The 13,092-nt window shown below is 60.7% G+C and overlaps 2 protein-coding genes and 1 pseudogene across 2 annotated transcripts, besides 1 other annotated feature; all 3 read left to right on the top strand.

The window, feature by feature from the left end:
- The first annotated feature begins 1,228 nt into the window (after nucleotides 1–1,228).
- On the top strand, nucleotides 1,229–5,269 carry LmjF27.1470 (annotated as a pseudogene).
- Nucleotides 1,229–5,269: a sequence feature (previous protein_id=AAZ09898.1).
- A 2,494-nt stretch (nucleotides 5,270–7,763) lies between these two features.
- LMJF_27_1490 (conserved hypothetical protein) lies at nucleotides 7,764–9,866 on the top strand (the record flags this gene model as incomplete). Its single annotated transcript, XM_003721909.1, has 1 exon — nucleotides 7,764–9,866. The coding sequence occupies one exon, from the start codon at nucleotides 7,764–7,766 to the stop codon at nucleotides 9,864–9,866; it is 2,103 nt and encodes a 700-aa protein (XP_003721957.1).
- A 1,770-nt stretch (nucleotides 9,867–11,636) lies between these two features.
- LMJF_27_1500 (conserved hypothetical protein) lies at nucleotides 11,637–12,110 on the top strand (the record flags this gene model as incomplete). Its single annotated transcript, XM_003721910.1, has 1 exon — nucleotides 11,637–12,110. The coding sequence occupies one exon, from the start codon at nucleotides 11,637–11,639 to the stop codon at nucleotides 12,108–12,110; it is 474 nt and encodes a 157-aa protein (XP_003721958.1).
- Between the last annotated feature and the right edge of the window lie 982 nt (nucleotides 12,111–13,092).

A 13,092-nucleotide genomic window follows, 5' to 3' on the forward strand; every position in this document is an offset into this window, starting at 1 on the left:
GCCCCCCTCCCCTCTTCCACCCGAGCGCCCTTGTCGTCTTCGCGCATGTGGTGCATCTGTCTTTCTGACTCTGTGGCACCTCGTGCTTCTCTTGTATCCTCCGCCTCCTCCATCACCGCAAAGGAAACCAAATGTATGTGTGGTGAGCCGTCTCCCTCTCTCCCCTTGTATGTGCGGGTGCGCGAATGGTGGTGATGGTGGTGGTGGTGGGGACGATGCGCAGTAGATGTGCCGGTGCCAAGATCGTTGGGTGCGCGCGTTTGTGTGTGATGGTGCACGTTTGCCCCCCCCCTCCGCCCTCTGCCCGCCCTCCCCCATCCTTTGAGCGTGTGTGTGTGTGTGTGTGTGTGTGGTTGCCTTGTTTCTTCTCTCTCCTTCCGCGGGGCACTATGGGGTCTTTCTATGTCTGTTGTTCCGAAGAGGATGACCCTCTCCGCGCAGGTCCGGGCAGGCGGGCGTGTCTCCGCAGAGGCCATCACCCCCACCCCCACCCCCTCCATTTCCCTTTAAAGAACGAAAAAAACGAAAAGTGCATCGCCAATGAGCAGGGCACGCATGTGCGCCGTAGAGGGAGCGCGCGTGCACGTGTACGAGGCTACGCACACCTTTCCTTTTTTTTTTTCACGCCACCGCCACCTCATGCGGCGGTGGCGTCGACCGTTTTTTTTTCGTTCCTGCATCACCAGACACACAGGGATAAGGAGAGCCACGGCAGGAATGACAGCATGCCTGCCCTTTGTGCCCTCTCGTCCTCGCCCTCTCCCCTGCCATGACGGCAGCCTCAGCCTCTCACCACTTCCTTCTGCAACGTCTTTCCTCTTCTTGTTTACATGGGTACCTGAACGTTTTACTTTTGGTGCTGCTCGCGATTTGATACGGTGGCGGTGGCTCTCATTGCGCAGTCTGTCGTACATCAACACGTGCAAGATCCAGAGACCCAGACAGGTGTCAAGCCGCGCACCTCCTCTCACTCGCCCCTCCGCGCGATCTAACGTTTGGCGCGGGCACGGTACTTTGTTTCGCGCCCTCCTTCCCCTCCCCCTTTCCCCAAGAGGCACACCCGCACGCATGAGCTGGGACGTTTCTCTGCACCGTATACGAACGTAGTCCATACTGCTTCGTTGCACACGCGCTCGCTCGCTCTCTGCGCTGGCGGTTTGCACTAGACAGCCAATAGTCAAGCACACACACACAAAAAAGAGAACACAAAACGTTGCCAAGGAAGAAAATGAGCGCTGCCACGACGCCTAGCGAGGCGAAGACCGCCACGGAAGATTCGCAGCAGCGCACGCCCTCGATCTACCCCAGCGAGGTGGTGCGAAAGATGTCACGGCACGGGTCGGCGCTGCCACTATGCATGTCTCGCGCTCAGCAGGAAGCACGCCGTCAGTCCGCATCCATCCACTCCGCCAGCAAGCGACGTCATCGTCGTTCTAGCAGTTTTCTTCCCAGCTCGAACATTGCTCCGCTGATGGCGATGTCCGGGGCAAACGGCTGGGGCGCGTTGATAAGCTGCGCTGAGGCGAACACCGAGGTGTGGCGGGCGATCCAGATGTGCTCCTTCTATCCCAGCATGCGTGTCAGCGGCACCGCCTTCGAAAACTCCCTCAACCTGGCCCACCGGCAGAGCACGCACGTCGCTAGTGGTTCATTCTGTTTGCCGTCGCACGGCCGGCTTGGGGGTGTCGACGTCACCGGAGGCATTGTCCCCATCCTGCAGGATGACGGGCTACGCCAGCGTGCAATGAGCATAAGCGTGGTACCCGACTCTTCGGCAGCCCTGCGGGAGGCGCTGGAGGAATCGCGGTCCGTGCTAGAGCTGAGTCAAGGCAGCATTCGCGTTGCCTCTGCCGGCGGTCCTGGCGCGTATGGCAGTGGACGCAGTTCGTTGTCCACCGCAGCAGATGTTGCTGCGCGCACGCTCACATTCGTAGGGGGCAGCAGCATGGTGCAGATGGCGTGCGCCATGAAGCGGGCCGCGATGTGGGAGGTGGTGGTTGTGACGGCCCTGTCACACCGAGCGATGGAGGTCCGCTTCCGCCGCCAGCGGCTGCGCCGAGTGCTAGAGCGCCACCTTTTGCCCACGCTGTTAAGGCGCAAGCGCGAGACGGGGTCGGTGGTTCCCAACAGTGCTCGCTTAAAACGCAGCGCGAGCACCGGCAGTGGCGATGCCACCAGCCGAGGCGGGCTGCTCGACGATGCCGGCGCTGTACCGCAAGGCACCTATCTCCGCGACCACGACGCCTTCTTTGACTCTCTGCACAACGCCACTCTCCTCCAATCTTTCGCCGAGACTATGACGCGGGAACGCTTCCTGCCAGGCGACATCATCGCAAGGGCCGGCGACTCTAGCCAGAAGGCCATGTACTTCCTGATCTCAGGCAAGTGCGAAGTGTGCACAGAGCGTTGGGGGAAGGCTGGCGACGGCCCCGAGCCAGCTGACGGGGCGACCGCCGCGGATGGTAATGTGCGACATCATCAACGGATCATTGGCGGCGGCGCTGCGTCCCGACCGATCAAGGAAGTGATCATGGCCGGCTCCTCCTTTGGCGGCGTGTTTGGCGGCAGCGCTCTCTTCGCTAGCACCTACCGCGCGTTGTCGCAGTGCATCGTGTGGGTGCTGCGTGTTGAGGAGTTTGAGGCGATCTTTCGTTCGTTCGCGGACCGCACGATGCTTGACAAGTACAAGGAGGCACTTCGACAGCACAATCTGTGGTGGCTGCAGCAGTGGTACCACCCTGCCAAGTGCTACGGGTCTATCCCCATTTACCGCAAGCTCACGAAGCGCATGTCCTCCTACCTGAGCGATTTCACTCCTGTTGTGAAGGTCCGCGGCGAGACCATCTTCTCCCACGGTGACGTTGCCGGCGACGTGTACTGCATGCTCGAGGGAACAGTGCTGCGGCGGACAAAAGGTGCAGCGGGAACGTACGGAGATGACGGCGTTGCGCAGCGTCTGGGCACCAACTCCTTCACCGCGCTCAACGTTGTGGGTCGCTACCTCATGCTCGGTGAAGAGCCGCACTTGGTCCCGGGGGTGCAGCCGTACACCTGCACCGTCAGCAGCCGTGTCGCACTCTTTTTCAAGGTATCTGGCGAGCGGTTCGTGAACGCGCTGCTCGACGACCCGCTATTCTACGCACAGCTGCGCGGGCAACTGATGCGACAACGGCAGGAAAACATGCGCCTTCACCTCGAGTGTCTCGCCTATGTACCACTGTTGCAGCGCTTCCCGGCCGAGAAGCGAGAGGAGCTCGTGCAGCACGCACGGCCACGCGTGATAGGCCGCTCCGTCTCGTTGTGTGATCCGGGGCAGCACATCTCTGATCTTCTCATTATCGTGAGCGGCAGCGTCCGTGATCCGCGGCACTACAACCAGAAGGCCACCAAGCCCCTCGAGGTGCCGGCGTCGTGCGAGGTGGAAAACCCGGATGGCACTCCGGGTGAGGACAGTGGCACCAACACACACGTTAGAAGCGGCAAGGTGGATCGGCATCATGGTACTCAGGGTCCGAAGTCAGGGCACGCCATGGATCGTGACACGGTTCCCACCTCTATCACTGCTCTTGCTCCTGCGAATGCCACTGCCAGACTGGGCTCTCAAAGCAGGAGTTGCGAGTATGGCGCCATGCGATGGAGCTTCCAGAACACTCTCTCCGACGTCCCGGCCGACAGGGAGGCGGCGGCGGAGGATGCGGTGGAGTGGAACTTCTCCTTCCGCGATGCGCCGCTCTTGTCTGCATTTTCGGCCACAGTGCCGTCCTCGAACAACGTCGCGAACGTGAAGGCAGGCGAGATATTCAGCACAGGCTCTGCCCCTGTGATCTCGGCGCAGCAGCAGTACCTACTGATGCTCGATTCGGCACCCCTCGTCTACCCCGACGAGTCCGAAGACATTAATCCGGCGCTGCCGGTGCAGCCGGCCCGCCGCTTCGTCGCAACTTTGGGAGGTAGCTGGGAGGCCCTTCTGTTGGACAAGTGGCCGAACGGCTGGGAGTCGGTGACGACGGTGGAGATGTGGGCCATTCCAACCCGTATGCTGCGCCTCGTGTACAACAGCTGTACGAAGCCGGTACAGCTGTCGATCTTGAACGGTTTGCGGCACGCGCAGAAGGAGGACCTGCAGCTGCCCACTCTCCCGCACACAAAGCTGCCACCGATGAGCATCTACACTCATCACGGGGAAGCAGTGATGGCAGCAGCGGTCACCGCCGCGAAGGGCAGCGGCGCGCCGCGGACCAAGGGCACCATCCGGCGTGGCGGTGACAGGAAGGCGGCCCAGCCCGCACCTTCCAGTTCGACTGCGGGGACCAGCGGCGAGGAGACCGGGGTGGTGGAGGTGGGGACGCAGCACTCGACTCTCACGCGGAGCACTGGCCCAACGAAGTCGGCTACGCAAGCCGTCGCGGTGACGGCTGTCATCAAGGAAGGAAATGGAAAGGCCCGCCTACTCGTCCCTGTTTCTGCCAGGCAGACGACACGTGGGGCTGCGCTGCAGCTTTCAAAGCAGAAGATCGCGCAGACCAGTCGTACCGGGGCAAACGCGACCCAGGACAGTTCGTCGCGCGGGGACGAGACGCAGGCAAGCGCATCGGCGAGGCAGGCCCAGGACGGCCGGACGCGCAGCTTACGGCGACTCCGCGAGGCAGCCACTGCGCAAGGTGCTGGTAAGGCAATGCCTGCAGAAGCTACCGTGGACCCCGCCTTGCTGGCGTGCTACGACGGGGTGGCCGGCGCTGCCGATCCGCTGATGCTGCGGATTGTGCGCGACCCGGTGGCGGTGGTGCCGCCGCCGCGGGGCATACGCAGCGCCAAGCCGGCACCTGCCTCGATGAGATCAGCACAGCGGCTTCCGCTAATTGCATCGTCTTCTGAAGCTGCCTCGGCGGCAGCATGGCCGACTCTCCCCGTGGTGCGGGATCGCTGGTTTCACGCCGTGCCATCCTATAAACCCTTGCCAGGGACGGCGCACGGGGCGCAGACGCTGGCTTCGCCACCGGTGTTTGCGCCGAACTCGACAGCTCTTGCGTCCACCTGCATCTCTCCCATCCCCCAGCATGGCAAGACACTGGAGGGCTACGTGGCCTACTACGCCGCCACCGTCTCTCTGGCTCGTCCTGCCAGCAGGATAAGCATTGGCGGAACGTCAGTCACCGGGGCCGCAGCGGCAGTGCCGGCACCTGCTGCCACTTCGGCGCGCTCTCCATCGCAGATGGAACTAGGCATGAACCACATTCATTTGCCGAAGCGCCGCGCCTACGCCGTTTGAGAACCTGGCGCGACTGTCGGAGGTGGGGGGAGGATTTGGAGGGTGGCGGTTAGTGACGTCACTGCCATCTTAAGTGTGGCGTCTATCCAATGGAAGGTCTGCGTTGGCCGCCGCCGCTGCCGCGTGTTTGTATAAGCACGGTGCCGCTGAACGTGTGTCTCGCCACTGGCTAGCAGACCGTGGCACATGCGCTCTCTCAGTCTGTGTTGCCCTCTTGTCTCTCTTTTTTTCGTTCACGATGCGTTTCTCGGCTCTGGCTTCCCCACCACGTCAGCCGTGTCCCAGTTGAAGCACATACACACACACACACACGCACTCGGGAAGGAGCGAGAGAAAGCCGTCGGCCGGTCTGTGCGTGTGGTAAAGGACGATTTCCGTGATATACATGTCATCCTTATTATTTATTTTTGCGTTCTCGCGCTTGTCCTCGGTGACATGCACACACCCTTCACGTACGCCCTCCGACACACGCACACACACACACACACACACGCAAGCGTTCGCTTCGGTAAATCCCCTCATCCTCCCCCATCATCATCTACCTCCACCTCGCTTGCGTTTCTCAGCGTTGACGCACCAGCTTTACATTCACCAAGGGCAAACGGCTGCAGAGGCGGGCGAATGAGTGCCGCAGTGTTGTGGAAAGGCAGGCGGTAGTGACCGGTGGGGCGGGAGTTGAGGTAAGGCAGCTCGTTACGCACATCTGGGCGCATCGGGGTAGGGGGCCGGCACTACAGGCCCCTCTCCCTCCTGATGCGGCTCAGACTTTGCTTTTCTGTCTTGCCAATTCACCCCCGCCCCCCTGTCTTTGTTTTACTTGGTTGACCTGCTGTTTGCCGTTGTGTTTGTCCTTGCACCCGTCCCTTCCCCTCCCCCTTCCCCCACTTCCGATCTCTTCGCTTCTGCTACCTTCAATCACTCTTTTTCTCCGTTTCTCGATGTGAAGCTTATGAACCGCCTCTCCCCTTCACACGCACGTGCACATGTACATACAGCTGAGGCGCTGCGGCGACTCCGGATCAACATCGCATCTCTCCTTGCTACCAAAGGGGGAGGGTCATCTTCGTTTCGCGCGCGTAATTCTTTTATGTTTGTTTGCATTTATTGCCCAACCCCGACCCCACCCTCGCCCTCCGCGGTGGAGCCGCCGTCTCCCGGCTTCACCTTCTCTTTAGCCCTCTCACGTGTACCTCACTCTCGCTCCTCGGTCGCCGTCTTCCTCTCGGGCCTCATCTCGGCCATACAGGGGCCTCTCTGCTCCGTCGAGCCTTATACGGTTTTCCTTTTGTTTGCACCGAGAGGGCGGCATCCACTGAACCCACTCAGCACGATAAGAATTGTACACGTCACCAAACCAAAAAAAAAACAAAGAGTTCCGATACAGCACACGCTCAGCAAGTTCGGAGAGGTGTACGCATTTCTCCATGCCCCCCCCCCTCCCACCTCTCTTCTCTTACTGCTGCACACAACACACCTCTGAGGGGTGTGCCGCTCTTCGCAATCTCCTTTTTTGGGGGAGGGGGGGGAGGGAGTGGAAGGAGAGCACGGCGACGCATGAGTCGCCTTCGGCACCGAGGAGTGCACCTGTTGTTTGCCTCCCTGAATCCTGGGAAGGGCTGAGGGTGTGCTTGTGGAGTAGACTCGCATGCTGCAGTGTGTGTTGAAGTGCGGCAACGACTCGGCACCCACCCACCTTTCCACCGTCTCTTTGACACACCGACTTAGACGGCACGTGTCTGCCTGCGAGTCGCCACTCGCGTGTCCCCCTCCCCCCCTTCTCCCATCGCCGCTCCTGAGGCAGTCACTCAAAGACACCCCCTGCTTCACGACTTCTCCTAGTCGTTTGCTTTTTCCATTGTCTCCGCTCTCCCCCTCCCCGCCTCCTTGCCGAAACCCTTGCCGCGCACTCAAACACGTGCACACGGACTCGCGGACGAGGTGTGCTACCGCTGACCTTGTGCCGTCCCATCGGATGATTCTCTTTCCCGCTCTTCTTCTCGCCGTTCATCACACCTCAGCACGAGCGCGCGCCGTGTCGTTTTTTTCACTTTTGTGCTCCGCGTCACTTTCCCTCTTCCACGGACGCATCGACGCTCACGCATATTTATAGAGGCGATCAAGTGTGCATGCGAGGCGAAGCGTCGTTGTGAAAGCAGAAGAAACAGCAGCGAGTGCCTGGTGCCCCCAACGCATTCCGCCCGCCCTCCTCCTCTTCCAGCCCCACCACCGTCGTCGGTGCCTACATCTCGCTATTGTGCTCCCCCTCCCCTCCCAACGCCCCGCCTCTCTCAGGTCGTCTACATCCACCTATCCCTTCAAACACACACTCGCGGCGGCGGAAGCGGCGCAGCTCTGTTCTCGGCACCTTCGACGCGCTGCGTGTCGCGCGCCCTGCGTTGGGGCCTTTGCGCTCTCCCTTCACCGTGCTCGGGAGGCGTAACTCTTTGGCTTGCTTTTGCTGTTCACAGGTGGGCGGTTTTCTTGGTCGCTGCTCATGTCAGACGTCAACTGGACTCTTGAGGAGAATGGAGCTCACATCGCCGAGGTATCTCACGAGGCGGTGCACGTCGCCAGCATCGCCTCCAACCTGCTGAAGCTCCGCGAGGACCAGCTTTGGATCACCGGCGACGCCCCGCAACACGTGACGGTGTCTCTCTCCCCATCCCATCCGCCGCTGCAGTACGCCGGGTGGCATGTGTGGCACGACTACCTTACCAATCCCCACTTGGTTGAGATCGCCTCTGGTGCATCGCCAGACACGATGCGCGCCCTCCTTGTGTGCCAAGCACTACCCGGGGCTGGTACTCAGGTGTGGAAGCTTCCGCATGCAATCCCGCAAGACCACCAATACGTGCGCTTCAGGATTATGAGCACCTTCGGCCCAGGCCCGACGTACATGAACAACATCGTGCTACTGGAGAACGACCCTGGCCCGAACTACAACGCGTACGGACAACTAGTAGAAGACTCTGCGACTACAGCGGATGACGTTCTTCATGGAGAATCTGCTGCTCGGCACCCATCTGCTGCTACAGCGTTGCCCTACACGTCACCTCCGACATCCGTCTTGCGACCACCTGGTTCCGGTGGCGGCGTGGACAGAAGCCCTCTACCGCGGCGGGTCCCACCGACGTCGGTGCTGCCTGGCGCCTCTCCCATCTCCACCGCAAACCCGCGCGACGATCGTTCAGCGGATGTCGGGGTGCTCATTGCCCTCGGGCCGTCTGCGTCAGCGCACCACGGTGAGCGCGCGAACGGCGGCGCTGGCGGTCGCTCGCCGGGAGGAGCTCGCAGCAGCAGCCGCATGAGTCAACTGCTCCGTGACCTCGATGACGACATCAAGATGCTGAAGCCGATCAAGATCGTCAGTCCAAGAAAGAAGACACTCTTGTGCGTGCCCCAGGACTCGCACGCAAAGTCGGCGGAGAGCGGGAGCGAGGATGATGACTTTGAAGCCCGGCAGGGCGGCGGCAATCGCGAAAGGAGCGCCAATGGTAAGGTCCACCACAGCGGCGAGAACGAGTCTAGCGAACATCGTCGCCACCACCGGCATCACCGTCGCAGCAGTAGTCGCCGCCGGAATTTCAGTGGCCGCGAGGAGCGTAGCGGCAACAGCAGCTCTGCGCAGCTGGAGGGCAGCCATGCACCCCAGTCGGTGCCGATGGGCGCCAAGCAAATGGCTTTGGCAGTTTGGCCGCCGCCGGCTGTACCTCCCTCCCCCGTAGAGCTCAGCTCCCTGCACGGCGAGCGATTCAGTGCACTGGAGCAGGCAGTTGCGGTGCTGCACGCGACGGTGCAGCACCAGCGCGATGATCTCAGTATGATCAAGCGTGTGCTGCTGCAACAGGCAACAGAGCGCCGCAAGGAGGCGGAGCAGCGGTACGAGGAAAAGCAGAAGATGGGCACCGTCGCCGTTGCGCTCCCAGCGGCACTGGCTGCACCGCCCGCTGCACCTTCGCCGACCGTCGCCACCGACGTCAAGGCCCCCGTGTTACAGATAGCTGCACCAGATCAGCGACTGACGCACCGCAGCATCACGGTCGGCTTTCCTGAAGACGCGTTACGCGCCTATGTCGAGTCCGTGTTAGACCACAAGCTGCGCAAGCAGATGAAAAAGGTCGAGGCAACGTTGCTGCAGCGGTTGGACAAGCAGCTGCATGATGTGATCAAGGTTCTCTCCGTCACCATTGAAGGCCGGTTGGCTGGACTGGCACCGCCAAGCGCGACGGCGCAACAGCAGGCAGCGCCATCACACCGACCCTTCTATGCGGGGCGCGCGACGCCGACTCAAGCTGGTGGCCTGCCGACAGCCTCGTCCTCTGCTGTGCGCGAGATACCCCGCAGCTCCGCCATGGGGGGCGGCACCGGAATCGATCCTAGCGATGCCGCTTCCTCTCCCAGTTCATCGAAAGGGTATTACTATCACACGCCGCTAACGCGCGCTGGCTCAAGCGCGAGAGGGCTGGCGGGGGGCTCCACTGCCGCCGCTACCGCAGCGTTTCCGGTGTCTTATTTGGCCATGCGCAACTCGCCGAACGCCTATCGTGCCACCACTGGCGCACCACCTGTCTCCATCACCAAGGGCCGCTTCTTTTGAGGAATGGGAGAAGAGCTCGTACGGGTCGCTTCCTCCTCCTCCCCCGTTTCCCGCCGCCGAGTGGCACGCGCGTGGGGCGCGTAATGTGGAGGTTTATATTACTACGACTATAGACTCTGTACTCATACTACGACTACCCCGCCTATGGATTTCGTTTTCCTTTTTTTCTGCTCGCGGCTCCACATTAAGCCGTGAAGGAACCTTCACCCAGTGGCCGTTGTGCTTGTGTGCGTGTGTCGGTGCGTGTGTTTGCGTGTCTTGTTCCCCTGTAGGGAATATTTTCGCTCTCACTCGTCCCCTGGTTCCTCTCAGTTTGTGCGTGTAACCGGCTAGGTAACTGTGCCAGCGAGCTCTTCTTCGGGATGCCACGGTCTTATCCTGACGACACGCGCAGTCCCACAGCACGCGATTGTTTCGTCTCCATCGCTTCACAGTTGCACCTGCTCCAGTTCCGCTCCTGCTCCGCCAACGACTTTTTCTTCACGCTGCCCCCTCCCCCCAATCACCATCACCTCTGTTTCACTTGTTTTCCGTTCTCCAACACATTCCTCGCTTTCTCTTCACTTCATCTCATTTTGTACACCACCCACTCGGTCATCAATGTTTTATGGTCTGCCGTCTCGTCTTGTCTCGTCTTTGTTCTTCCTGTTAGACACTTCCCTCATGTACGTGTGCTTCACGTACAAACCGGTTCTCCCTTCCATCGCCTTTCTCTTCCCCCTTCCCCCGTCCCTGTCCCTGTCACCTCTAAGCCGTGAGGGAGGCACGCAAGAAGAAGGGTTAAGCCGAAGGAGACGAGAGGGCCTCCTCCAGTCTTCGCGAGCGTACCGCACACGCGTGCAAAAGCCGAGCACCGAAAAGGGTGTTCTTCAGTGCTAGGTGCTGCTTTGCTTGCGACGCGCATGAGAGGCTCTTGCACTGCTCCCTCGCACTACGAGGGGGACGGGATGGTGGGCTGCACGCGTGTCCGCTGCAGGGACGCGCTCCTGGGTTCAGCAGCGCAAGTGGGCTACTCACGAGAGACGCCAGTGCTCCTGTGTGTGCTTGTGCATGAGCAGCCGTGGCACATGCGACTTTGTGCATATGTGTGGCCGAGAGCGGCTCCGCTACGGTCACCTCCGCACACGCACACACACACACACACACACACACTGTACAAATACATGGAAGCCACTCGCTTGATGCCTGCCCCTCCCCGTCTCCCTCCCCCCGACGCCACTCGACATGCACTTCTGCAATCATGGGCATCGTTGCCTCTCGTCTTCATCTCTGTCTCTCTATCTCCGTATGACGGAACACATATTTTTTTTTTCTGTGTATGTGTGTTGTTGTTGTTTCTAGATGAACACCGCCGTACCCGTTTGCCTCGGTGCTCCCTTCCCTCTGCACGGACTTGCACCTCACACTCAAGCCGGAAAGCCTCCGCACGATTGTCCATACGTCATCCTCGCGCGCGGAAACGAAGGAGGGAGAGCGCACACGTATATCGCACAGGCTAGGCGCGTGAGCAGGAGTGGCTCAGGGCGCGTTCAGGTCTCGCGTGCGCAAGTCATAGAAAGAGAGGGAATCCATTGGCGGCAAACACAAGCCATTCGCGAAAGAGGAAGATCACGTCTAGCGCACCCCGTCTCTACCCTGTAGTGAGGTCGCGTGTAGTATAAGAGCAGCTTCGTACAGCTCTTAGTAGGAATAGGGAGCAGGGCGATCCACCTAGGGGACGAGGGAGAAGGAGCAACACCACCAGAACAGCAGCGGAGGATCAGCCTCGAAATGCAGGCTCGTAGGAATAGCATGATTCGCCGCGTGGCGCGTCGGTACGCGCGTGTGCCCGGTGAGCATGGTGACGCGAGTGTGCCTGCCTTCTTCCCCATCGCCATCAACCCCGGCTGGTGGGGACAGCCCTTTGGCAAGGTGAAGGACGGAACGAGTCAGCTCCTTTTCTTCTTTGGCGTCATCTTTCCTGTCGCCTTCTACTGGCTATTCGACGTCACGTTTGGCCAGCGCACGCGCATCGCTCAAGTCGGCAAGCGGGCAATGGCCTCAAACTTTCTTTTTAGACAGCTCGACCTCGACGACCCGGATCACGCTATCAAGTATGAGCAGCTGCAGCAGGAGATGGCAGAGAACAAGCTGGACGTCCGCTGGGGCGGCACGAACTTCCTGGCTAGCTACCTTTGGCAGCCCGGCGACCCAGAGCCGGACATCCGCCGCAAGGAGGCACCCGCGCATCATCACCATCACTAACGCAGTCGTCAGTTGGATGCGGGGGAGGCTGAGGCAAGTGGGCCGTCGTCCCGCGCCGCGTGTTGGAGTACGAGGCGACCTCTGCGTGCACCGTATCGCGCGCGTGCTTGTGCGCACATATACATACATGTGTGTGTGTGTGTGCGCGTGCGTCTGCCCATCCCCGTTGATCCGGTGTGTGTGCCGAGGCTCTGCTGTGCGAGCGCGTGAGGGTGGGTCGGGGGGAAGCCTCGCTTTTCGTGCGCTGCAGTCGTGAACCTTCCACGAAGGAGAGGGGAGGGGTGGGGCGGGGCGGGGCGGGGAACGCCCAGGACGAAAGGTCGACTACACTGCGCGTGTATCAGCTATAATTTCCACTGCCGCTAAAGAACACATGCGTGTCAGGGCTAGGCTGCACAGGCGGCAGTGCGACAGCAGACGTCGCTGCTTCGTGACGCCGGTGACAGCGCACCGGTATGTGCTCCTCCTTCTTTGCCAGCGCTGCAATGCAAGTGGATCGCGTGCACTTGCGCGCCCAGCTCGCCATCCACCGATGTCTCTCTACACCTCACCACCGCACGTGTCTTCTCTCTTGATCAGCTTGTGCGTCGTCTCTCTTTTTTTTTTCCGTTTTCTTCGTGCGGTTTGGTAGCCAATCGTCTGTTGTGGGCCTTTGCGTCGAGGGTCATCGCCGTGCCGTTCGCCGTTCACTGGGCCGCACCGCCGTCGCAACGAATGCAACAAAGCAGAACAAGAAAAAAACGGTCAAACGACGGCCCAGACAAAACAAACAAACAACGTGCTGCGAGCGCCACCCGTTGTGCGGTGCTCTCGGCCTTACGCACCTACGCTTCGTTTATCTGGGGCTGCGTATCGCGCGTGCACACGCTTTCACGCTAGGAAGGAAGACACTGCATAGTTTCGCTCAGCCAACACGGAGGTCACGTCTCAAGAGGGCGAGATCAGCCACGAGAGCACTTCCTTTTGGCCTTGAGGAAGCGCT

Source organism: Leishmania major, chromosome 27 (assembly GCF_000002725.2).
Source record: "Leishmania major strain Friedlin complete genome, chromosome 27".
Taxonomy (NCBI): Eukaryota; Euglenozoa; class Kinetoplastea; order Trypanosomatida; family Trypanosomatidae; genus Leishmania; species Leishmania major.